Source organism: Heterocephalus glaber, unplaced genomic scaffold, assembly GCF_053883595.1.
Source record: "Heterocephalus glaber isolate CG9 unplaced genomic scaffold, H.glaber_assembly_v1.0 deba00001760, whole genome shotgun sequence".
NCBI lineage: Eukaryota > Metazoa > Chordata > Mammalia > Rodentia > Bathyergidae > Heterocephalus > Heterocephalus glaber.
Genome location: NW_028258457.1, coordinates 1,178,742 through 1,205,013, shown reverse-complemented (window position 1 = coordinate 1,205,013; position 26,272 = coordinate 1,178,742). Strand labels below are relative to the sequence as shown.

The following is a 26,272-nucleotide window of genomic DNA, read 5'->3' as shown; positions in this document are numbered from 1 at the left end:
CGCCGGACTTTGTGCAGGGTTTGGCCCTGTGACACAATGATGGCACCTCAGGTGGGTTTGGAAATAAAGCATTTATTACATGAAGAGGGACAAAGTGGGGTGCTCATGGGCTCCCCACCACCTGCAGCGCGGTGAGGCTGGGTGGGCAGGGCAGGGGAAGCCAGGACTTATTCATCTCCCCGAGGGTCCCACTGGCAGCAGTGCCCAGGAAAGGGGCAAATGCAGACTAGGTCCGGGCCCACGGCAGGAAGGGGGGCACTCCAGGCTGGGGGGGCAGGGCTCCCCCTCTGCCCCTTCCCAACTTAAATACGCATAAATAAAAAAAGCGTCCAGACTCTCCGGCTGCTGGGCTGACTGCCCAGCCCTTCCTGCAGCCCAACACTACTGTCAACGTCTTGGGCCACCAGTCGGGCAGAGGCCGGCACAGGGGCGGCCAGCTCCAGCTGCGGAGGTAGTTGGCGTCAGTGTCTGGGCAGCTGGGCCCTCACAGCACGATCCATGTGTACCGCTCACTGTCCGCCAGCACCTTCAGCGAGCATCCTGTGGGGAAGGAGACCTGGCCATGAGCCACTGCCTCACTAGCCACAAAGAATCAAGGGACAGGCAGTTTGAGAAGGGGGCGCCCTGACAGCCTCCACCTCAGCCCCCAAGAATATCTCCTGGCTCTGGAGCCCCCTCACGCCACCAGGTTCCCAAGCCCTACCTTTGTGCAGTGACTCGTTGGTCATCCTGTTGACATAGCGGCCGCTGCTCTCAGGCACCAGCCACTTCATGACCATGTCCACGCAGCCCTTGCGATATGAGCTCCAGACACTGCCACTGAGGGGGCTGGGCAGTGAGTGGCTCTGGTGGCCCTGCTGTCCCCGCCCATCCCTCCCCTGCCTGCCTCACCTCGTCTGCCCCTTGACCTCGGTGAGGTCACCCACGCTGACTGTCTCAAAGATGCCCGTGTTGAGGTCCCATGCCACCTTGAGGCTGGTGTGATAGGTCTTTGGTCTGCAGCAGGGCGGGAGGGAGACAAGACAAGGGAGATGCTAACAGGTCCAGCACAGAGACCTAGGCTGCACCAATGGTGGGGTCTGTCACAGAAAGTCCCCGCCCACTCACCGGAGCTGGCCCTCCTCCGTGGGGGACGGGAAGGCCAGCAGCAGCAGGCCAATGTTGATGAGGACGTGGTTGGTCTCTGGGCAGACCTGGGTATGCACAGAAACAGCTGTGGAGGGTGACCCCCAGCTTGGGAGGGTGATCCCCAACTTTGATAGCTCTGCCCACCCAACCTCCCCACCTCCAGAATGACGATGTCATAGTCACTGAAAGAGCAGAACTGGTGGCCCCACGTGGCATCGTGGCGGATGACCTCGTTGATGACGTACTCAAAGTCCAGTGTGAGTTGCTCCACCGTCAGGTACTGGCTCTGGGCAAGGCAGACGGCAAGGGACAATGTTGCTACCACCACCACAGGCCCAACACCCTCACCTTCCCAGCATCCCACATACCTGGATGGCGGTTCGCTCCCGCATGGGACGAAGGTTTCGGCCTCGGAGGTCAGTTACCACAAAGGGCAAGGAGATCTTGTCGTCCTCGAACTCTGGGGAGGCAGAGGGTGGCATGTGGGGGAGGTGGGGGTCCCAGGGCCTCGGCAGCCCAGCCCCAGGCCCTGCCCACTCCCTCACCATCCTCAGGCTCTGCCCCTTCACTGGCCTCCAGCACGTAGTACAGCTTGGTGTAGTTGACATAGCCAGGCTCCAGGGCAGGTGCTGCGGCAGGACTGTCCCTGGGTGCTGCCTCACCACAGAGGCCCGGGAGCTCTGAGGACAGCCGGCACCGGCTGCCTGAGGGCCCAGGGCAGGGAGGAAGCCGGGTGTCCTCAGAAGTCCCGCCCTTTGCCTCCTTGGCCCTGCGGAAGATGTCAGCCACAAACTCCTTGGCTCTGGCGATGGCAGGTGAGGGCTCAGAGGCCCCTGAGGGACAGGCTGGGGCAGCCTCTGGGCAGAGGTTGGGGAGGGTGGGGGGTGTCTCAGGGCTGCAGGGTCCCGGGGGGCTGGACGGGGGCAGCGGAGAGGCTGTGTGGTCATACAGGATCTGACAGAAGCCACTGTCACCTGCAACAGGAGGGACAGAGACTCAATACCGGGCTTCAGGGCAGAACGCTCTCCTGACCTGCATCACTGCCCCCATGGAGGCCTAGCATCCACCTCACTGAGACCTTTCTAGACTTGCAGACCCTGAGATCCGTGTGAAGCACCAGGATGGGAGGGCAACACACATGTGTGCACAGACACGTCCATACAAACAGGCACAGACACATTTATCCGACCCCCTTTTTTCTGTTGTTCTGGGGATTGAACCCAGGGCCCGCACATCAAGCTACATCCCCAGCCCTTTTTTAATTTTTTACTTTGAGCTGGGTCTCACTAGGCACACCAGGCAAAGTCACTAAGTTGCCCTGGCTAGGCTGGAACTCCAGATCCTCCTGCTTCAGCCTACCAGAGTTCCGGGATGACAGGTGTGTGCTGCCACACCCAGCTCAAACCTCATCCTTGTATATCTGTTGTGTGCCACAGGGAGGACACAGGCATGGGGGAGACTCACAGAGACCCCACCCGTGGACAGCTGTCAAGCGGCAGAGAGGATTTATGAAAGCCCCATCGGTAAGCTGGAGCGTTTACCACCCAGCCAGTGTTTTGCCAGCCCAGGGCCTCTAACTCTCCACCTGTCCAGAGACCAGACCCCTGCGGAGCGCTGGGCCCCCACAGCAGCCTGAGAGGGGCCTGTGTTTGAGGCTCAGGGAGGAACCTGACAAACTCACTGAGTCACACCACAGGGTCATGTGATGTGGGCTCCTGCCCATAGCGCACTGGAACTGTGCAGGGGGCAAGGGACAAGGGCTGAGAGGGCTGAGGAGGAAGCAGCCCTCTGCGAAGAGTAGTCCCCTGGGGTAGGAGTTAAACATCAGTGACCAGGACTACCCTTGTCCAGACCTGGAACTGAATCATCTGACAGACTTTCCTGACACAAACCACGGCCTCAAGGGCAGGGCCTCCTCCTACTGAGGCCTGGCACAAAGGGGCTTGCTTGTTCTCAGGCTCAGTTACATACACTGGCCCTGCCCTTCATTCCTCCTTCCCCAGAAGCACCCATCTTAACGGGTATTTACATGGATACATTTTGCTGGGTATGGCAGTACACACCTGTAACCCAGCTACTTGGGAGGCTGAGACAGGAGGACTGCAACTTCAAGGCCAGAGCAGGGAACTTAACCAACTCAGTGAGATCGTCTCAAAGCAGAAAGTAAAAAGGCCTGCGGGTGTAGCTCAGTATGAAGGCCCTGGATTCAATCCCCAGTACCACCGAAAAAAAAAAAGGGTATGTTTTGATGTGACGGAATTCTCACAAAATTAAAATGTACATTTAACATCTATGTGGCTGTGTCTGGTTACGGATTTGCCACCCGCTCTGTGGTGTGCCCTATGGGACTCCTGCTGGTGACCAAAGGGATACCATGGCCACCTACCTCCCCGGTCCTCAAGGAAGGACGCCAGGTGGCCCTAACTCTCCTTCCTCAGCTGAGACTCAGAGGGAAGCTCCCAGAGAAGGGCCCAGGTGCAGGGCAGAGCTGCTGGTCACAATAAGCCACCATGGCCATGCAGCCCCAGGACCTCACCCCAGCCAGTGGCATCAACCTGGTTCCTCACACATCACTCTGTCGAAGGACATCTTGTGATTTTCACTGGCATTTCTCAGATACCAGAGATGTGTAAGAGCAATGTGTCCATTTATTGTTCCCTAAGACAGCCACTCGATGCATAATGACACTTCCTCAGTGAGGGATACTTATGCGGCAGGGTCCGCCATGTATGGCCCAGCAGGTGTGTGGGAGGCTGCTCAGTACCGTCAGCCCACAATGGACTCTCAGAACACGAACCACGAGTACTGCATTAGCTTTTCTTTCTTCCTTCCTTCCTCCCCTGCTTCTTCCTTTCCTTCTTCAGTGCTGGGGATAAATCCCAGGGCTTCATACATGCTACGCAAGTGTGCTACCACTGAGCTGCACCCCAGCCTCTAGCATCTGTCTTTTTTTCTGCGGTACTGGGAAATTGAACCCAGGGCCTTTGGACGGAGTTAAATCCTATCTCCAGCCCCTTTGTATTTTTAATTTTGAGACAAGGTCTTACTAAGTTACTCCCTAGGTAATTGGGGTTTGAACTTGCCATCCTCTTCCTCAGCCTCCCAGAGTGCTGGGATTACAGGTGTGCACCACTGTGCCCAGCTTGCACCTCTAACCCATTTCTTGTTTGCCCTGAAAATTCTCCCGCAATGTTTTTAGGTGCAGTGTTTGTTCACCCTGAGATAACTTGTGGATTGCAGTCCTAACCCTACCCTCAAAACTTCCCCATGAAATATCTCACTTTTATTATCATTTTCACATTGCTCCAGTATATGGATAGTCTTTGGAAACAAAAGGCATTGTTCTATTTATAGCATTCTGTTTCTAGTAGCAGCATTTCCATTTACAAAATATCGTAATTTTCAATACACACAACTTCTCAGTCACTGAAAATTAAATGGACACAGCAGCAAGCTGCTCTGTTTTCTTCTAAAAATGGGAAATGGGCTTAAACGGGAGTATTGCTCTGTTCTTTCAGCCAGGTCACTGCTAGCCACATGTGGCTATATGAACTAAAAGTAACTACAATGACATAAAATTAGAACTTCGGTTCCTGGGTCATATGAGCCCCCTTGCAGTGCCCACTGGAAGTCTCGGGGGACCCACAGCTAGGGGACAGAGTGTTCCCAGGGACAGGCGTAGGCCAGGCCTACCTGCTGCATGCACGGAGACGGCGCAGGCCACCAGGGAGTAGCTGGTGTTCAACAGCACCACCTGGTCTTTCTTGAGCTGAAAGGCAGGCTGGAAGGTGGGGAACGGGTAGACCACCTGGTACTTGGTGTGCAGCATGAAGCCATGTCGCAGGCACTGTGCACTTGGGTCCCCTGGGTGCGCCCGGCTGGCGTCCTGACAGGCAGCACAGCGGCCAGGTGGTGGCACAGCCACGGTACTGATGTAGATGTCACGGTGGTTCTCATCACTCATCATCATCATGTTCATGAGCATGCCGTTGGGTGAGCGGGTGCTGGGGGCCAGTACAGCCTGCTTAGCCACCCCTGGCCTGGCCAGCCCCCTTCCATACCTCCCCTGCCCTTCTGTCCCCCGCCTCACTTGAAGCCAAAGACGATGACCTTGGAGGCATCACTGGGCCATTCACACACGGTTAGGTACAGGTCACTGTAGATCTCCTCATCCTGGAAGAGCCGCACCTGCCGGACCTGAGTGGCCCATTCAGGGGTAGGGGTCGGGGTCAGGGTCAGGGTCAGGGTCAGGAGGGACCCAAGCCAGCAGAGCACCCTGAAGCCTTCCCCCAGCACAGGCAGGCAGCATCCCTCATAGTACGAAAGCCAGCCCCGACACAGCAAAGCCAATGGGAGCCCTGCAGGTGGAGGGGCTATGGTAGGAAATAGGGACCTAAGCCCCGCTCCCCTGGGTGGAATCCTACACTGCTGTGGCCTCCAGTGTGAACAGAGGTAACAGCACCCAGCTGAGGTGGGGTGAGAGGTCAAGGGTCAAGGCTAAAGCCAGGGCAGCACCCTATGTGGTTCTCCCAGAACTGTCTGCTACTTAATTCAAAAGAGGGTATCACAGACTTCTTTCATTTTGGGCAGTACTTAGGGTTGAACCCAGGGACTTCACACTGAGCTCCATCTTCAGTCCTTTTTTCTATTTTATTTTGAGACCAGGTCTTGCTAAGTCACTAGTTTGCCCAGGCTGGGTTAAAACTTGCCATCCTCCTGCTTCAGCTTCCCAGATAGCACAGGCTTTCAATGCCAAGTTGAATCTAATGAAATTGCTACTATTTACCCATCTGGCAACGTCACATGGTTCAATTTAACAGCCTGGGATATCTGGGATATTCCACCCAAGGAAAGGTCTGAGGTTTGGGGGGCGGGGGGGTTGGCTGTGGCCTGCTTGGGTCTACTGTAAGCCTTGGGAGGGCCTGGCCCTACCAGCTTCAGCTTGCTGTGTACGTTGAACTCCCACCAGTAGAGGTGGTAGATGTAGAAGGAGAAGTCGTCATCCCCGCTGCTGCTGGTGTAGGACAGCACATAGCGGCCGCACTTGGAAAAGCCCAGGAAGATGTGCCTGTGGGACACAGAGCAGGGCCAGGTCAGGGCAAGCCCGAGGCCCCTGCCCCGCCACCACATAGCTGCCCTGGCCTTACCCTGCGTAAAGGAAATCCTCGTCCACGATGTTCTTGAGTGACACACAGACCCTCGGCGGCAGCTTCCGGAAGAGGCGAGGCGAGAGCTGCCCACTGATCTGGGAAAGGGTGGCTGGGCTCCTCAGGCACCCATCCTGGTGCAGCCCCAAGCCCCTTACCACGAAGAGAGGGACAGCAGCACACACCAGGGAGCCAGCCCCACACATAAGCCAGCTCCCTGGCCACCATCAAGGCCCCACTGGCCCCAGCTATGGCAGGGGAAACAAGTGGGACAGACAGGGGACACGGAGTCCAGGTAGGCTCCCTCCACCAGGGACCCACACACTGCAGCCTCAGGTTCCCTCAGGCCCAAGCCCGGGGTCACTTCCCCCAGGACGGTGCCTCAGTCACCCTGGCCCATACTGGGCCACCCGAGTCTCTTTCTGAAAGCTGCCATGGGCCACTATGCTGTGAATGTCCTCTACCCAAAGGAGGGTGGGATGAGGGCCATGTTCTCACCTGTTGCTAACCCCCAGCCTACATGGGGATCCCTTGGGGCAAGTCTGCTCTTAGCTGGGACTCTATTGTGCTCCCAGCCAGCGACTGAATTACTGCCTGGTCCTCTCTTCTCAAATTTCACCTTCCAACAGACTCCTACATCCCAAACATGCCACCATAGGACCTCCCCTGATGGGACATTCTAGGGTACCAGGGCCACCCTGTCTGATGGGAAACAGTCCTGTCCTGAGGACTCCCTGAGGGGACAGGGCCGCCTGCCCTCAGGAACATCCCAGTCTGATGAGGACACAGCCCTGTCGAGGAGCCCTGATTGATGGGAGAGACAATCCTTGCCCAGCCAGCTCCCAGGCTGAGGGCGGAACCACTGCCCAGCCCAAGGAGCTCCAGGCTGAGGGCGGACTACTCCGTAGATCCCAGTCTATTGCGGGAGGCTCAGCCCTGCCCTCACAGGGCTGCTGGCCTCGCGGAGCAGGCTCGATCCCCGTCCAAGGAAACAGTCTTGCCCCAGCTGCTCCCCTGCTACCAGCAGATTCCGACCCCTACTCCCACGTAGAGTTCCCCACCGGTCGGGGGAGACACCCGCGGGATCTGGGTCTGATGGGGAAGACACAGCCTGTATCGGGGACGACCTGGACCTATCAGGAGAGGACCCTTCCATTCAATATAGAGGTGGCGGCCCGGGACCAGAACCTCCTAGCTAAGGGGCGGTCGGAGAAGCCACAAGCTGGTGGAAAGGCTACATCGCCGAGGGGCCAGGGGAGCAGGGCTCTGAAAGCCTGGTCCAAACCCGGATCGCGACCCTCCTCCGGATCCGCCAGCGGCTCCGGGGGGGGGGGGGGACCCTCGCCTTGAGCCCGCTCCCCGGGTCCCCGCGCCGGCCCCTCCTACCCAGCCCAGTCCCCGTGGCCGGGCACGGACCGCGGTAACAGCCCCGGCCCAGCCCCGCCCTGCCCCCTCCCCAACCCCTTTCCTGGGCCCCGCCCCCAACCCCTCACCCCGCAAATGCCCGCCCTCCCTCCTCCACCTCCCGCGTTCCTCCTCCCACTCTCCGGCGCGCTCCTCCCAGACTCTAGCCCTCACCTTGACCCGCTCCAGCTGCTTGAGGACGTGCTCCCGCCGCCGCCCGGCTGCTCGCTTCCCCCCGGCTCCCCCGGGGCCGCCACCGCCGCTCCCGGCCCCGCTGTTCCGCTCCGATTTCGAGCTGGGCGCCATTTTCACCCCCTCCCTCCACTTCCGGAGCAACCGGCCCCTTCGCCCCACCCCCACTGACGCCTGATTGGCCCTTTTTCGGGACGGCCGCCCGCCGGTTGGGCGAAGGCCTGCGCTCAGAACCGCTTCCCGCTACACTTGTCCATCAAAGCCATCACGACTCTTGATTGGTAGAGATGGTAATGGCCCCCGCCATCCATCGCCTTATTCCCGCCTCCATTAAGGATGAACCAGTTATAAGCTCCATTTGCTCTCCTGTTCCAAATATCTTTGACCCGATAGGCGAAGATTCCTGTCTGTCTCAGTGTCATCACACCCTCCTGTGGCTGGTGGGTTTCCATGGAGACTGCAGGCGGTCCAGGAGGGCCAGAATCACCAGCCAGGGCTGCCCAGGCCCGGTGAGCAGAGGCCCGAAGAGCCTCCCTGGGCGGCCAGGCTGGGGCAAGGAAAGGGATTTGAAATAACAACAACAACAACGTTTTAAAAACGGGATTCTATTTAAACATCTTTCAGAGGGTAGGCTAGTGCGAAGACGATAGCTTCGATAAGGTATCGCTTAACAAGGGCGTCACATGCTTCTGAGTTTATAATGTCTATGTGTGCGGCCCCCTGTTCTGCCTATTATTCTAATGGTGGGAATAAAAACAACTGTGGAATGTTGGCTTTGTGCATCGACGTGTGCAGCAGTCTTGTAGATAGAGCCTTTATTTTACATGTGAAACTGAAGTTTAAACTGCAGATTTTTTTTTTTTTTTTTTTTTGGTACCGAGGACCGAACTTGGGACCTTGCACTTGCGAGGTAGGCGGCAGAACCACTGAGCTAAATCCCCAGCCCTAAACTGTAGCTCTTCTGACGACCTGACATTTATGTAGCAAAGATGCTGTTGATGCACAGTGTGGTGTTCAATGGGCCTAGACTCTTGTTCTATTCAAAGAATTGGATGGAGACAACCAATGAACATACCAGTTTAATGTTTACTAAACAAAAGGAGAGGAAAGAAAAAAAGAAGAAAGAAACGATGTGTCCTGTACACAGGACAGGCCACTGCAAGAACAAGAGGGCAGTGGTGAGGAAGCCAGAGGGCCCTGTCTTATATATCATGTAGGCGCCTCACTGGCCACAGGCACTGTTACCTGGCACATAGTTGGACCTGGACCAGGGCAGGAATGAGCAAGAGGAAAAATAAGCAAAGAGGCCTGGGAACATAGCAGTGTGGTAAAGAGTTATTTAAAATTCAAGGCCCTGGGTTCCATCCCCAGCAACAAAGAGCAAAAAACTTTAAAAAAAAATCAAAACAAGGTGTAATGGTACATGCCTACAATCCCAGCACTATGGGAGGCTGCGGCAGGAGGACTGCAAATTTGAGCCCAGCCTGGACAACTTAGCAACTTAGCAAGACTCTGTCTCAAAATTTAAAAAGGGCTGGGGCTGTAGCTCACTGTGAAAGTGTGAGGCTTAGGTTCCATCCCCAGTACTGGGGGGGGGGGGGGAGCAAAAGAAACAGATGAATAGTTAGAGAGAGGAGGGAGCTTAGGGCTCTCATAGATAAGTAAAGTACTTAGATTTTACTCTTAAGCATAAAGTGAAGTTTTTTGGAGGTTTTCAAAGGAAAATGAGATTTCTGGGAAGATGGCAGAGTGGTGAACAGTAGGGAAACAGCCTCTCTGCGATTTGGAGTCTGGATGCTGGAATAGAGAGATGTGAGGAAGAGAAGGAGGAAGTGGATCCCTGGGATCTATCAAGGATCTGAATCAAGAATTGAAGCCCACAAGGAGAGAGACTTCAAAGAAGAAGGAGGCAGCAAGTGGCACTCTCTCCCTGAGCCCTCACTCACTGTGGGAAGAGCAACTCCAACCTGCAGACACACTGTGTCTATTGGTGACTCCAGAGGCCTCCACAAAGAAACATACCAGTGGAACAGAGCAGTGGATGCAGTGGACTGCGTGGCTGGTGAGTTATTCAGGTTCAGATGTCCCCTAAGAGAGGGTGATTGGCTGCTAGCCATCTTGAAGAGGGTCCAACTCAGCTCTGAACTCAGCAGCTATGGGCTGACTGCATCAGGGTGAGACGGACCAGAGTTTGGGTAGGCAGGAGGTCAAGGAGCCAAGTTCAAGCCGTCAGGGGGCACACAGTGCTTCAAGCTGATCAAAACGGCTTCCAGCTTCACAGCCAGAAACTAGCCTAAGCTACAGAACTAAAGATGCAGGCTTGCTGGGATTACCCATTACCCTGCTATAAATCTGCAGCTGCCTTGTTAGGATTAATCAACATATATCTGGGCTTTGTCTGCCCACTTTGTCTACCAGTGACAACAGAGATATGCCTTGAAGTGGACTTTTTTCCTCTTATTTTCTTCTTTTTTTCTTTTCTTGTTTTTGTTTTGTTTTGTTCTTCTTTTTATATAAGTGTGAACATTGTTTCTAGTTTTTTGTTTTGGTTTGGTTTGGGTTTTTTTGTAGTACTGGGGATTGACCTCAGGACCTTGCACTTGGGAGGCAGGTGCAATGCCACTTATTTCTAGTTTTTGTTGCTGTTGTTACTGTTGTTGTTCTGTTCTATTCTTGTTTTTATTTCTTCATTCTATATTTCCTTCCTGTCATCTTCACCAGTTTCCCAAAGTTTGTATGATCTTCCTTTGTTCTCCAGCCTTGCTTCTAATCTCTTCCTGTTCTTCTATTCCTCTATTTTTTCCACCTAACCTCTTATAAATTTTCTCCCCCTAGTGTAAAATCACCATATTGAGGCCGTATTTACTGTATACATTTTCTGGTTTGTTTCAGATTTTGTTATATAACCAAAAAGCTAGCTCATAGGGTTTAAGGTGGCAAATTAGTGCTGACAAGATTTGTCATTTTTCTAGGCTGTATTTGATGCTATTGTTGTTGCTGATTGTACTGCTTTAGCCAAGGTGACATAATTGTGCTAATCAATTGTTCTTCCTGGTATGCCAAGACTGAGATTGCCTAAGGGTCATAAACAATACTATAGGCCAGTGCCAAAGAACCAGGGCCTAGGCCAAATAGGCAGCAACTTCTCATTCCCAATAAATTAAAGAGGGTGCTGGGGATGTAGCTCAGCAGTGCAGCACTGCCTGGCAAGCACAAGGTCCTGAGTTTGATCCCCCCACTTAAAAAACCCCAATAAATTAAAGGGGTAGGATCTTGCAACAGACTCAAAACCCAAGAGCTAGCTACACCTAGAAGATATCTCTGAGAAATAGTAATTTCCTAGGGGTTGTGAATACCAGCAATAAAGCTACTCACCATAAGCAATTTACAAGCAACCTTAGCCAACCTTATCCAAAAAAGGAAAGAAAAGACTCAAACCATGCAAGTAGGAATGAAAAAGGTGAAATCACAACAGATCCTGTAGAAATCCAGAAGATCATCACTAATGACTTTGAGAACCTGTATTCTAATAAGATGGAAAATACAGAAGAAATGGACAGATTTCTAGATAGATATGAATTACCAAAGCTGAATCAAGAAGATATAAAAATTCTAAATAAACCAATATTAGTCAATGAAATTGAAGATCTAATTAAAAACCTACCAACAAAGGAAAGCCCAGGCCCTGATGGATGCACTGCTGACTTCTACAAGAAATTTAGAGAAGACCTAATGATGCTCTTCTCAAACTCTTTAGTGAAATTGAAAGGGAAGCAATACTCCCAAATTCATTCCTGGAAGCAATCATTACCCTGATACCCAAACCAGAGAAGAATCCAACCAAAAAAGAGAATTACAGGCTAATCTTCCTAATGAACATAAAAGCAATAATCCTCAATAAGATACTGGCAAACAGAATGCAGCAACTCATCAAGAAGATTAGAGGAAAATGATGGCAACTGATGTGAGATTGAAAATATCATTGTAATCCCAGAATTTAAATACCAGCGAGTCCATACTGATACAAGTAACTGACTGAATACATCAGCAGGGGAAGGAGGGACCAAGACACCTTATAGAAGATACCCAGTGAGTAAAATGTACAAGGAATGAGGAGACTAGGAAACCATCATTAGAGCCCCACATGGGGCTTTCTTACAGGAATGAATTTGGGAGTATTGCTTCCCTTTCAGTTTCATTAAAGAGTTTGTGAAGTAGCAGCATTAGGTCTAATCTAAATTTCTTGTAGAAGTCAGCAGTACATCCATCAGGGCCTGGGTTTTTCTTTGTTGGTAGGTTTTTTTTGTTTTGTTTTTTGGTGTTTTTTTGGTACCAGGGATCGAACTTGGGACCTGGTGCTTGCGAGGCAGGCGCTGGAACCACTGAGCTAAATCCCCGGCCTGGTAAGTTTTTAATTAGTAGTCTCAGCTACTCTGGAGGCTGAGGCAGGAAGATCACTGGAGCCCAAAAGTTTCAAGCCAGACTGGGGAGCATATTGAGATCTTGTCTCAAAAAGAGAGAAAGGGAGGGTCGGGGATTTAGCTCACTGGTTCCGCCGTCTGCCTCAAAAGTGCAAGGACCCAAGTTTGATCCCAGGTACCAAAAAACAAGAGAGAGAGGGGGGGGGGGAGAAGTAAAGGAAGTAAAGAAATCAGGAAAGGAAAGGAAAGGAGAACAGAGGAGAAGTGAATTGTTAGGTAGGCAGGACAGTAATAAAGGTAGTAGGCAATACCTGGGCATGCTAAAATTAGTGTATGAAACTTTAAGGAGAAACAGGACTATGCCTATCCTCTTAAATTGCCTCTTCCAAAACATTAGTAATTATTAAAAATGTTAAACATATACCCACCAATTGTTTCATATTTGTTATCATCGATCTGATTTTACCTCTCTTACACTGTCCCCCAATCCTACAGCTCAAATTGATCTTTCTCTCTTTCTCTCTCTTTTTTGTTTGTTTTCAGACACATTCTCACTGTGTAGTTCAGGCTGGCTTTGAACTCATTTTGTAGTCCAGGCTGGCCTTGAACTCATGATGATTCCCCTGCCTCAGCCTCCTGAACGATGGGATTACAGGTGTGAGTTACCACAGTGAGTGGCTCAAATTCATCTTGAGAAAACATCGGATGTTTTTCTTGTTTTGAGAACATTCCATAAACTACATGAGCAGTGTGTTTCCAAGGTGTCAAAGACATGAAAAATAAGGAAAAATACAGAAACTGTCACCAGTCACAGAGAGTAAGGAAATATGACAGCGAACTGATGTCCTGGCTGAGGTCTTGTACCAGAACAAGGACATCAGAGGGAAAAATGGTGAGACTGAAATTAAGTACTGGGCCTGGTGGCACATGTCTGTAATCCCAGCACTCAGGAGGCTGAGTCAGGAGGATCACCATGAGTCAGAGGCCAGCCTGGTATACATAACAAGACCCTGTCTCAAAATCCCAAATGAATCAAAACAAAAACTTCCCTTGTGACTCCAGATGTAGCGGTGGTGGCAGGCGTTCTCCAAACTGTTTTGTGTTCTTATAAGGAAACAGCAGGTGCTGGATGGCTTTGTGAAGGAAAGGGATTAGCTCAGGGTTCTGAAGGTTCAGGGCCAGCCCTTCTCGCTGGCAGAGTTACCAGGGGGTCAGGGTGTCACCAGGCAAGAAACAGGTAGTGTGCACATGCGGTTCTGCTCCCTGCCTCCTTACAAAGCCAGCTGTACCTTCTAGGCCTCATCTGATCTGTCACTGCCCAAAGGCCGTGCCTTGAACATCATTGGCTGGATTAAGTTCCCACCCCTTTACTACATCACAACAGGGATTAAATTTCAACACATGAAGTTTTGGGAAACACTCAAACCGTATCCAGACCACAGTATAAACTAAGTATGTAATTCTTTGTTTTTTTCTGGGTTTGGGGGCGGTATTATTGGAGGGCGGCTGGCAGTACTAAAGATTGAACCCAAGGCCTCTGTGCTGAACTCTGTGCTGATCCCCAGCCTTTTATTTTTTATTCAAGATAGGGTCTCCCTAAGTCACTAAGTTCCTCAGGCCAGGTTTGAATGGACAGTCCCCCTGCCTCAGCCTCCAAGAGGGCTGACATGACTGGCATGCAGCGCCACCATGCCTGGCTGTCTTGTGCTTTCTCACCCTCCAATGACTGGTGTCCTCTGAGATGAAGGTAAGACACATCAGCACACAAGGGGTGACAGCCATGTGACAGTGATGAAGAGAAGACGCGCTGTGTCTATGAGCCGTGGAAGGCCAAGGAGCCGGCCGCCAATGTGCTTTAGTTTGGCTCTTGAATGTCCCCTGAGACATTTAGGCCCTGTGACCAAACACCTGAAAAAACAACTGAGGGGAGGAAGGACTGATTTTGCTAATTTTGGCTCACGGTTTCAAAGGTCTTATCCTCTGGCTGGGTCCCGAGGGAGGCAGACATCAGGCTACAGGGGTGTGGGAAGGGGATCTGCTCACCTCTTGGCAATCAGGAAGCAGAGAAAGAAATAGGCAGAGAGGAAGGAGCTAGGGACCAGAGAATGTCCCCAAGACCACATGTCCTAGCCCACTACCTTCAGTTCCTCCATCTCCCAGTGGTGGCATCAAATTATGACCTCACCAATGGAATGGCTCTATGCTCTGAGAAAGTCCCTACACCCTAGTCTTCTCTCTAGGCCCACCTCTGTGGGGATCCAGCCCTTGATACACGAGTCTCTGGAGGACACTTCATTCATATCTAAACTGTATCCATGTGTTAAAGACTTGGTCCTCAACCAAATATAGTGGTACACACCTGTAATCCTAGCGCCAAGGAGGCTGAGGCAAGAGGATCACTGCTAGTTCAAAGTTACATAGAAAACCCGGTTTTAAACAAACAAAAAAAGATTAAAGGGGCCAGGGATTTAGCTCAGTGGTTCTGGCGCTTGCCTTGTAATTGCAAGGTCCTGAGTTCGATTCCCGGTACCAAAAAAACAAAACCAAAACCAAAAAAAGATTAAAGACTTGGTCCTGAGGACGGCACTATTGGGAACTGGTGGAACCTTTCAGCTTGGGGTCCAGAGGGGGTCCTTTTTTTTTTTGGTACCAGAGATCGAACTCGGGTCCTTGCGCTTTAGAGGCCGGCAGCAGCCATTGGGGGGTCTTTAGATCAGGGGAGCTGCCATGGAAGGGAACAGCAGGGCCCCACCCCCTCCTCTTTCTCTCTTTTGCTTCCGGGTCACAAGGGGAGCCCTTCTATTCCCCCACGGGCTCCCACCTTGGTGAGCTGCCTTCCAGAGACCTAGAAATTGATCACTGACCATAACCTAAAAATCTATGAGCCAAGTAGCCCTTTCCTTTTTCCTTTCATTCTTTCCTTTTTTTTTTTTTTTCAGTACTGGGTATTGAACCCAGGATCTTTACACTGAGATCCATCCCAGCCTTTTTAAATTATTTTTTATTTTGAGACAGGGTCTCGCCCAGGTTGGATTTGCAATCTTCCTGCCTCAGCCTCCCCAAATCCTGGAGGCCTGCACTACCATGCCCAGATTTTTGTTTTTTGTTTTTGAGACAGGGTCTCACCATGTAGTCTAGGCTGACCTCAACCTCAGAATCCTCCAGCCTCAGCTTCCCAAGTGCTGAGATTTCAGATGTGCATCACTGCACCCAACCAAAACCTTTCCTTATTATAAATTGATGATCTCAGACATTTTGTTGGAGGGATAGAAAGTGAATTTACACCAGAAACTGCCAGAGAGGCATGGAACAAATTATTCCTCAAAGCCACCAGAAATGACCAACCCTGCCAATACCTTGATGTTGGACTTCTGGCCTCTAGAATTGTGAAAATAAATTTCTGCATTTTAAGCCCCTGAGCCTGTAGTAATCTATTATGGCAGCCATGAGAAAGGAATAAAATGACTGTCAGACTAATGAATTCCACAAGAGACAAGGAAAGACTGAGAGACTGTCACAGGCCAGAGGAGACCAAGATGGGCTGAAGTTGTTTTGTTCAAAGAGCTCCTGGGCCAGAAGAATCATCTGTGATGGGCCGAGGATTTAGCTCAGTGGCACTGCACCTGCCTTGCGAGTGCAAGGTCTTGAGTTCGATCCCTGGTAAAAAAAAAAAGGGGGGGGGGCCTGTGGGAGCTCATTTGACCTTTCCACCACATGAAGACACACGAATATGCAGTCACCGTCTATGCACCAGGTTGCAGCTGCATCAGACAGCACATCCTAGAATCCACCAGGCCCTCTAAGACACCCAGCACTAAGATCCAGCTGGGTGTGGTGGTGCTCACTTGCTATCCCAGCACGAAGGGAGGCTGAGGTAGGGAGGATCACCAGTTCCAGCACAGCCTTCCCATTGAACTACATCTACAACCCCTCAAAATTTTTACTTTTGAGACGGGGTCTCGCTAAATTGTCCAAGCTAGAATAACTTTGTGATCCTCTTGCTTAAGCCTCCCAGAGTGCTGGTATGACAGGCGTGTACCACCACACCTGGCTCTTTCCCCACTCTTCAGAGACAACAGGGCACAGAAATGTATCGCATTGATGCCTTCTGGTCATGGATCACAGTCCCAAAGACAATTGTAAGCACCTTCTTTTTTTTTTTTTTGGCTTTTTTGAGACAGGGTCTCACTATATAATTCAGGCTGGCCTTAAACTCACTGTGTGGCCCAGGCTGACCTCAAACTCGTGACAGTCCTCCTGCCTCAGCCTCTGGAGTGCTAGGATTACAGGCGTTCACCACCATGCCCAGTTTAAGCACCCACTCTTCACGTGCATGTGTGTTGGTTTACAAATGACGCAAGCACACATGTGCCCTTAGACCGCACTGTGTACCATGTGAATCACAGACCATACATGGAAAATAGACCCGAGACAGGATGACACAAGCAAATAGAACTAGAAATTACAATTTTCCCCCATACCACTAACTTTTTTTGTTGTTTTTTGTATTTTTGCAGTGCTGGAGATGGAACTCAGGGATTTGCACATACTAGGCAAGCAGTCTACACTAGGCTGCAGGCCCAGCCCTTTTTATTTTTTACTTTGAGACAAAGTCTTGCCGAGTTGCCCAGGCTGGGCTCAAACTGGCAATCCTGCCTCAGCCTCTGGAGTAGCTGAGATTACAGGTCTGGGCTATCATGCTCAACACTGAACCTCGGTTTTTCTATCAATACACTTTCTTCACTTAGTTTTGTTTTTTGAGAGTAGTCCAGGCTGGCCTCGAACTCACAATGATCCTCCTGCCTCAGGGGCACCATGTAACCAGTGTTGGCCAAGGAGATGATGAGTTTCACTAGCAGACCCAAGCAACAAGCAGTTCCTTTGTGAGTCTGGTGCCTTTTTCACTATCCCAGCAGCCTTGGGGACTGCAGTTCTGCACGACTCAGTAACACAAGTGCAGCTCAATGGGAGGAATCACAACTTTCCATAGTCCAACAGGGTCACCGTGGAGGGAAGCAGCTCATTATATGTTTCAAAGTAGCTAGCAGAAGCCAGGTGTGGTGGCACACACCTCTAATTCTAGCACTCAGGAGGCTGAGGTAGGAGGATCTCTATAAGTTTAAGGCCAGCCTGGGCTATATAGTGAGACCCTGCCTCAAAAAAAAAAAAAAAAAAAGTGCTTAGATGGAGCTCAGAGCTCGGTGCGAGTTTCATTTTCAGCACTAAATACACATGCAAAATTTTATTTTATTATTATTTTTTGACTTATCATTTCAGCACTGTGGGAGGCCGAGGGAGGAGGATTGCAAGTTCAAGGCAGCCTGGCCAACTTAGTGAGACCCTGTTTCAAAAAAATAAAAGGGGCCAGGTGTGGTGGTGCATGCCTGTAATCCCAGCACTCAAGAGGCTGAGGCAGGAGGATTGACACAAGTTTGAGGCCAGCTTGGACTACATAGCAAGTTCAAGTCCAGCCTAAGCTACATGGTGAGACCTTGTCTCAAACAACCAAAAAGGAACAAAAAATAAAAGGGCCGAGGATGTTGCTCGGTGCAAAGATATGTTCGATTCCCAGAGTAATAAAAAAAAAAAGAATAAACTGATGTCAATCTCATGTGTCTGGTGTTAGGAGTTGTGTTCAGCCATCTCATATTATTTAAAGTAAGGATCCCTCCTTCACCAAAGGGGTAAAAAGGAAGTGCTCAAAATGCTAGTCGGTTCAAGGGTGGCATGTCCTTTTTTGGTGCTGAGGACCCACTTTGCTTTTATCTTGTTTCTTCACCATTCAAGGCCTCTATTCCCAAAGCAATGTCCAAATGGGTGCTGGAGTTCAGCAATCACATCTACCATTCAATAGCAGGAAGTAGAAAGGCATCCCTTTTCCCTCAAAGTTGTGCATACCACTTCTGCCTACACCTGGTCAGCTAGAACTTAGTCATTTGGCCACATTTCGCTAAAATGGAGGCTGGGGAAATGCAGTTCTTTTTCCAGGAAGCCATATGTCCAGGTAAATATCAGTAATTTAGGGAGTGGACCAGATTGTTAAGAAATTATCAGCCACATGCAGGTGTAATATGTACTAATGCTGGTGACAGCAGGCTCTGCTGGACATTGGGGTTATATTGGTGGCCTGTCCTTCATCAGTGTCTTTGTAGAGAATGCCCTGCAGGAGCCTGACACACTGGCACATGCCTATAATCTCAGCACTGGAGAAGTCAAATCCAGCCTAAGAAAGAGAACCATTTCCTGTTGGGCTGGGAAGGACAGGGCTGGGCAGTGTGAAGGGCGGGTCATGTGCTGCCAGGAGATAAGGCCTGCTGCTTATTTACCAGTGAGTCATGAGGCTCCTAGCCAATCAGCACATTCTTCTATCCCTGGGTGAACATGTGTCCAGAGCTAAGCCAATGAGATTCAAGCTTGGGACTTTCTGCTGAAGTGGGAGTTGTCTGCAGTTTAGGCTGGGTTATTGCAGGGCACAGGGACACCTTAGAGTCCAGAGCTAGAGAGAGAAGCCACCTGGAGAGCATCATTTGAGTTCCTGGTTGCATCTGTGCTTGAAGGACACATTCCACTGCCTTTTCCAGTCAAGCAACAATGAGTGACCTTCGCATTGGCTGGTTCCCTCAGGCTCTCCTCCTGCACAGTTGAAAGAGCCTGCCAGAAACCCAAACCGTCCTTCCCAATTCGTCCTGATGCTTCCTGGGGTCAGGACTAGTGCAGGGGGTCCATCACTCTACTAAGGCCAAGGTGCCCCTGCCCACTGCCCAAGCCAGTGGCCGCTGGTCCCATGGGGAGAGCTTGGTTGGGCTGTGTTGTTCCTTTATGGCCAGATCTAAAAGCTGTCTCCTGTCCTAGCCTATAAGGAGGTTGGTCACCCAGTCCTGGAACAAGTGAGAAAATGATCTTTCCTCCTCTGTAGATGATGCAAGGGTTAAAACAGAGGCTCTCCATTATTATCTCCACATCTTGGAGTCTTTTTGGTTTGTTTTGTGGTGCTGGGGATGGAACCCAGGGGAGCTCTACCACAGCCCCTTTTATTTTGAGACAGGATCTCACTAGGTTGCCAGGCTGGCCTTGAACGTGGAACCCTCTTGCCTCAGCCTCCTGAGAATGCAGGACTATGAGTGTGCGCAAACACTCTGTGAAATAATTCACTGTTTATTGTTGTGCTTTCCCTTCAGGCATCACCAAACCCACAGCAGTTTTCTGAGATTAGCACATTCAAACTCATCTCAAACTCTGCTTCTGGGAGACTCCAGCCTCCTTCACACACTAGCCTGGGCCCAGTCTTGCACCTTCCCTCACTGCCTCAGCTACTGCCAAGCTGAGCCCTCAATGCAGATGCCATTCTTAGGACTTGCTGTCAGGCATGGCAGTGCACTCCTGTAACCCCAGCACTCTGGGAGGCTGAGGCAGAAGGATCACAAGTTGGAGCCCAGCCTGGGAAATTTAGTGACTTAGCAAAACCCTGTCTCAAAACAAAAAACAAACAAGCAAAAAATACTCGGGGATGTAGTTCAGTGTGAAGACCCTGGGTTCAGTCCCCAGTACAACATCAAACTACAAAACCTTTCCACCCAACTCCCTTGTTTGGCTTCCGCCAGCCCTTCGAGGCAGGGTTTTTCTGTTACCCCTGTTTCCCAGGTGGGAAACTTGAGGTCCAGACAGGCAAATGAGTTGGCCTCAGTCATCCTACCGGTAGCGGGGGCTACAGCAGGCACCCAGTCCTGCCCCATGGTGACGTCAGAGATATGTGGCCTTGGGTCCTCATGTGTTATCTCTTTAAAGTTTACATCCCTTCTGGGAGGGAAGGTGGCCATTACTCCACCTTATAGAGAGGGGAACTGAGGCCCAGAGAGGAGGGGAGCCCAGGCTCAAACCAGGCAGGGTGGCACAGAGCCCTTCCCGAAACCACCAGGCTGGTGGCCCCTCTGTGTCATTTTCTCTCAGCAGCTGTGGCTGCTGGGCACTGGGTGTCTGGCTGCCAATGAGGCCATCTGGAGAGAGGAGGAGGGGCCACATGGTGACCTGACCGAGGGCCCCAGGCTGAGCCCAGGCCTCCCTGACCCCAGCTGCTGGCCTCTGCTCCTTGGGGAGCGTCCCAAGCTCCAGAGCCCCTCTCTGTTCCCATCCCTGGGTCTGCGGTCAGCCGGTCGGCCCAAATACCAGACAGGGCAAATCTCAGCTTTGCCTCCAACATTCCTGGTTCCCACAGCCCGGCCAGGCTGGCTGAGGTTACAGAAGCAGAGCTGGGGCGGTGGGGGGAGGCCTAGGGCGACTGAGAGGATGGGCTGGCTTGGCCTCACCACCCCATCCGGCCGCCCACTGCCTTCCCCAGGGCGGGGAAGGGGGTGGGCCAGCTCCCTGGAGCCCAGGAGAAGGGTGTGTGTGGAGGCGGTGACAGCGCTGAGATGGAAGGAGGTGACCGCCTGGCTTGCATTTGGGTGAGAAGGCAGAGCAGGCCTGGCAATGGTAAGGTGGGCAGGGAGGGTCCAAGGGTGGGGCCTGCCTGCTGCCCACTGCACCCCTCCCTGATGGGGGATGCTCTGGTAGCCATGGTGACCCTGTGCCCGGCCAGGCACACACTGAGCCTTCCCTCCACCCCCAGCAGCTGAGCTTACTGTTGCTGCTGCTGCTGCCGCCAGGGCCCCTGCCTGTTCCTGGCATGGAGGACCCCGACTTTCCCCACCCGGGAGAGAGCTCGCAGCCCCCACCCCGGGCCTGTCCCTGGCGCTGCTCCTGTCCCCAGGCTGACGTGGTAGACTGTGCTGGGCTGGACCTGCATGAGTTCCCGGATAATATTACCAGGGAGACCCGGTACCTCTCCCTGCAGGTGGGGCTGAGTAGAGGGGGATCCAGGAGTGACAGGGAGTGGAGGGGGAGGAGTGTAGGAAGTGAGGGGTGGGGGTGCCCACGTGTGGGAGGTGGCCATGGCCAGTGACAGAAATTGGTAAGTGTACGCCTGTCATCCCAACACTCTGGGAGGCTGAAGCAGGAGGATCACAAGTTCAAGCCCAGCCTGGGCAACTCAGCGACTTAGTGACTCTCAAAATAAAAAAAAAAGACAGGGCTGGGGCTGGAGCTCAATGTGAAGGACCAGGGTTCAATTCCCAAGAGTGAAAAAAAATTACAAAAAAAAGAAGTTGGCCTTGCTGTCAGTTTGCAGGTGGGAAGGGAAGGAGTTGGGGGTGAAGATACTAGGTGTGGGAAGGGCTAAGGTTTGGGGTCAACATCGTGGGGTCGTGGAATTGTTTGGGGTCAGTAGGTTTGGGGGTGATTGTTGGGATGTGGGGGATCGATGTATTGGTAGTTGAGGGTTTGGGGCTGATTGTGAGTGATATGGTGTTCAGTCAAGGTGTCAGTGTGCGGGAGGTGACTTAGGGTCAGTGTGGTGAGGCATTTGTACTCTGAAAAGGGAAAGGGAAGCCCAGGGAGCTGGTGGGCAGAGCCCAAGTTCAGACCAGGCAGCTGGCACTGTTGCTAATGGGGGTTTGTGGAGAGGCAGTGTTTCAGAGGAGACAGGGTTTTGTTTTGTTTTGCGTGAGGTACTGGGGATTGAACCCAGAGCCTTTGCCCTGAGCTACATCCTCACCCCTTTTTTTAATTTTTCATTTTGAGACAGGGTTTTGCTAAGTGGCTAAGTTTCCCAGATTGAGTTTGAACTAACTTGTGATCCTCTTGCCTCAGCCTCCCAGAGTGCTGGGATTACAGGCGGCAGTTGCTGTGCCTAGCTAGAGGGTTGTTTTGAGTCGACTGTGCAGTGACAGGGTGTTGTTGAGCTTCAGTGCTTGCCAGTCCCAAGGCTGTCTGGGGCCAGGGTGATGGGATGTTTGGGATGAATGTGGGGTGCTGGGAACGATGGGGAATCCAGCACTGAGGCCCAGGTCTGTGTTCCTGGTGAAAGGTCATCAGGGTCAGGGTGTGACTATCCCCTTCCCTCTAGAACAACCAGCTCCGGGAGCTCCCCTACAATGAGCTGTCCCACCTCAGTGCCCTGCGCACACTCAATCTACACAACAACTTCATCTCTTCCGAGGGTGAGGGCCTGGGGCAGGTGTGTGGGGTGCACGAGGTCCCCTCTACCCTCTGTGTCCCAGGCTTCGGGCAGCTCTGTGGTTCCCAGCAGCAGCCTCTCCTGAGGACAGAAACCTGGGCTGTGGCGGCTGTAGCTCTGAGGAGGGACGGGGCGAAGCACCTCCTTAGGGGCCCAGCTCGAAGCCCTCCAGACCCCTCCCCATACCCACACACCGGGTCCCTCACGGCTGCTGCCCCGCCCCCAGGCCTGCCTGATGAGGCCTTCGAGTCCCTGGGGCAGCTACAGCACCTCTACGTGGCCCACAACCAGGTGAGCCTGTGCCCCCTGTGTACCCCAGGAGGTAGGGGGCTGACATGGCACAGGACTGGCGCTGTTGCTCCCACAGCTCTCAGTGGCCCCCCAGTTCCTGCCACGCTCCCTCCGTGTGGCTGATCTGGCCGCCAATCAAGTGACAGAGATCTTCTCGCTCACCTTTGGGGAGAAGCCCGCCCTCAGGTAGCTCTGGCTCCTACCCTCAACTGTCTGGGGGACCAGGGGGTCACTGAACCTACCCTGGGAGGTGTTGGGAGGGCTGGCCCTGCCCTGGGCAGTGCAGATCTGCACTGGGGGCCGGGGGCTGACAGGGTCCTGTGTGGGGTGGAGAACTCTCAAGCCTGGCTCTAATGCAGGACCCAGGTGTGGCCAGGGAGGGTGGGGCAGCGGGGGCTGGTGGCCGCAGCCTGGGTGCCCTCAGGTCCGTGTACCTCCACAACAACCAGCTGGGCAACGCCGGCCTCCCACCCGACGCCTTCCAAGGCTCTGAGGCCATCACCACCCTCAGCCTCTCCAGCAACCGGCTCAGCTACCTGCCACCCAGCCTGCCCACCTCGCTGGAGCGGCTGCACCTACAGGTACCCACCTTGGACACCCATCCTGTGCCCCAGGCTCTCCCAGGAGGTCCCTTTCCCTTGCCTCCCATCCTTCTGGCACCCCCAGCATTCCAGCAGCAAGAGCTACCTTTCTCAGAAACCCTACTACCTTCCTGGAGGCGAGCTCACTCAGGAGCCATCTGTGCCTTCCTACTGCCCTCTGTTCCAGACCCTCCACATCACTGTCTTCTCTTTTCTCCAGAACAACCTCATTTCCAAGGTGCCCCGAGGAGCCCTGAGCCGCCAGACCCAGCTCCGTGAGTTGTACCTTCAGCACAACCAACTGACAGACAGTGGCCTGGATGCCACTACCTTCAGGTAGTGGGCACAGTTGAAGCTGGGCACTTAATCTGGCTGTGACCATCTTCACCTCCTCCTCTGCATGACGCCTAACAGGCCTTGTTTGTTGAGTGCCTGCATCATACCAAGCTCAACCTGGCACCTGGCAGGGTCTGTGTCCCCTACCAGTCTGCACTGAGGTTTTATGTCACTGGCTACTGAATTCAAGGGTGCTCTACCATTGAGCTACATTCCTAGCCAATTTTATTTTTTTGAGGCAGAGTATCACTAAATTCCCCAGGTGGTACTTGAATTGAGATCCTCCTGCTTCTGCCTTTCTCATGCATTGAGGGTTTTTTTTTTAATCCAGCGTGATAGCTGCCACATGCATTTCTATTTGACCTAGAATTCGTTTGTGGTGACACACACACACAGCTAACCTTCCGGCTGGAGCCTGCCCTGAGCACCCTAAGTTTACCTCCCATCCTGCTCTCAGGCATCACCCCAGCTGAATTGTCTCAGGACCCCTCCCTGTGAGACCTGGCAGCTCCTCTCTCTGGACACCTAGCCTGACGCCCATCTTCTCTCCTGGCAGCAAGCTGCACAGCCTGGAGTACCTGGATTTGTCACACAACCGACTGACCATGGTGCCCGCTGGCCTGCCCAAGACCTTGACCATTCTGCACTTGGGGCGCAACCGCATCCGGCAGGTGGAGGCGGCCCGGCTGCGCGGGGCCAGGGGCCTGCGGTACCTGCTGCTGCAGCACAATGAGCTGGGGGCCACAGGGCTGCCGGCCAGGGCGCTGCGCCCTCTGCGGAACCTGCATGCACTACACCTCTATGGGAACCAGCTGGAACATGTGCCCCCCGCACTGCCACGCCGCCTGTGGGCCTTGCTGATGCCCCACAACCACGTGGCTGCGCTGGGTGCCCGTGACCTGGCCTCCACACCAGGCCTAGCCGAGCTCAACCTGGCCTACAACCGGCTGACCAGTGCCCGCCTGCACCACCGGGCCTTCCACCGCCTGTGCGCCCTGCGCTGCCTCGACCTGGCCGGCAATCAGCTGACCCAGGTGCCCGCGGGCCTGCCTGGAGGCCTGCGCACCCTGCGCCTGCAGTGCAACCAGCTGCACACCCTGGAGCCCGAGTCACTGGCTGGGCTGGGTGAGCTGCAGGAGCTCAGACTGGCGCACAACCGGCTGCGCATCGGTGACATCGGGCCCGGCACGTGGCATGAGCTGCAGGCCCTCCAGGTCAGGAGTTCCCAGGCTGTCCCCACGGCCTCTGCCCACTGTCCCTCCCTCCGATATCTCGCTGCTCCCCAGTGCCTCCATTCCACGGAGAGGGTTTGTAGGTGGCACCATCCTAGCACAGGAAGCAGCTCCCACCCCTCACCCACCCTGGACAGCCTGGCTAGACAGCAAGCCGTCAAGGGCAGGGACATAAGCCAGGGTGTCAGGGTATGGGAGGTCGAGGAGAGCCCTCCTCTGTGACCTATCCAGTCGGGTGAGAACAGGCCTGCCCTGGAAAGAGACTCTGTGCCGTGAAGGGATTTGGCAACTGGGGAGGGGGAGGAGGAAGAGGAGGATGAAAAAGAGGAAGGGGAGGAGGGAGAGGACTTGGCAGTTCAAGTCCCATAATCCTAGTACAGTACTCTAGGAGACCGAGGCAGGAGATTTGCAAGTCTGAGCCCAGCCTGATCAGTTTACTAACTTAGCAAGGTAACTCTCCGATTTTAAAAGGCGGACCAGGAAGGTTCAGTGTTAAGGTCTTGGACTCAATCCCTAGTATGGAAAAAAAAAAAAAAACGGTTAGAGAGGTGGCTGCACTCTGGGGAGCGGGAGGAGTCTTGGGGGCTGGCTGTGCTGGGATGGGCACACGCTGTCTCCCCCACCACCAGGTACTGGACCTGAGCCACAACGAGCTGTCCTTTGTGCCCCCTGATCTGCCTGAGGCCCTGGAGGAGCTGCATCTGCAGGGCAACCGTGTCGGCCACGTGGGACCCGAAGCCTTCCTCAGCACACCACGCCTGCGTGTCCTCATCCTCAGGTGGGGGACTTGCCTCAGGGGCGTGACCAAGGTGTGAGGGCGGGGCACACCCACTGACCCACGCCCACGCCCCTCTGTGCAGGGGCAACCGGCTGCACATGACCAGCATAGCGGAGGAGGCCTTCCTGGGCCTCCCACACCTGCGCGTGGTGGACACGGCTGACAATCTCGAACAGGTCCTGGTCCGGCTGCCATCCACTACCCAGCATCGGCCCCGGGCAGGGGGCTCCTGAGCCTGCAGAACAGCCCCAAGCCCTAGGGCTCAGTGGGGCATGGACTGACGGGGGACAGTGGGGCTCTGGGGCTGCCGCCGCCGAGGGAGAGATGGAGCCAGAGACAATAAAGCCTACCCCTTTCTAGCACTCACCTGGGACCAGCGCCCTTCTCGGGGTTCTGCCCTCTGCCACCTCCCCACACCTTGGAGTCAAACCGGTGAAACAGGCTCTGGATGCCAAGGAGAGCAAGGAGCTGGGTCCAGCATTCCTCTCCAGTGCAGGACTGGACTGGATTCTGAGGTTCTGAGACACGTGGTCACCAAGCAACGTGATCTATGATCCAGCCTCAGAAGCAACCCCCACAATGCCCAAGGCCCCCTGCTGAATCTGTGTACAGACCCCGGCAGCATCCCACAGCGCATGTGCGGCACAAGTCCTCATCCCACCCGCCCCTCCCTGGGGGCTTGGGGTTAAGGCGAGCCCTGTGTGGCCACTG

General features: G+C 53.4%; 2 protein-coding genes across 6 annotated transcripts; one reads left to right on the top strand and one right to left on the bottom strand.

The window, feature by feature from the left end:
• Positions 1-56: 56 nt before the first annotated feature.
• Positions 57-8,021, bottom strand: Dcaf15 (DDB1 and CUL4 associated factor 15). The gene is made up of 12 exons (XM_087201407.1): positions 7,854-8,021; positions 6,276-6,373; positions 6,061-6,196; positions 5,219-5,325; positions 4,822-5,132; positions 1,674-2,102; positions 1,497-1,588; positions 1,286-1,414; positions 1,108-1,193; positions 892-996; positions 704-819; positions 57-540 (listed from the first exon to the last, which is right to left on the bottom strand). Exons 1-12 carry the CDS (start codon positions 7,983-7,985, stop codon positions 485-487), a joined length of 1,797 nt encoding a protein of 598 aa, XP_087057533.1. The 5' UTR covers positions 7,986-8,021; the 3' UTR covers positions 57-484.
• Positions 8,018-26,174, top strand: Podnl1 (podocan like 1). 5 transcript variants are annotated; one of them, XM_004872451.4, is made up of 10 exons: positions 8,018-20,761; positions 20,898-21,122; positions 22,233-22,326; positions 22,570-22,634; positions 22,711-22,820; positions 23,059-23,215; positions 23,436-23,551; positions 24,108-24,765; positions 25,413-25,561; positions 25,644-26,174. In XM_004872451.4, exons 1-10 carry the CDS (start codon positions 20,759-20,761, stop codon positions 25,792-25,794), a joined length of 1,728 nt encoding a protein of 575 aa, XP_004872508.1. In that variant the 5' UTR covers positions 8,018-20,758; the 3' UTR covers positions 25,795-26,174. The 5 variants fall into 5 exon arrangements, with proteins under 5 accessions (XP_004872508.1, XP_087057528.1, XP_021105973.1 ...); XM_087201402.1 differs by having other exon boundaries at positions 23,084-23,551; XM_021250314.2 differs by having other exon boundaries at positions 22,233-22,634.
• The last annotated feature ends 98 nt before the right edge of the window (positions 26,175-26,272 follow it).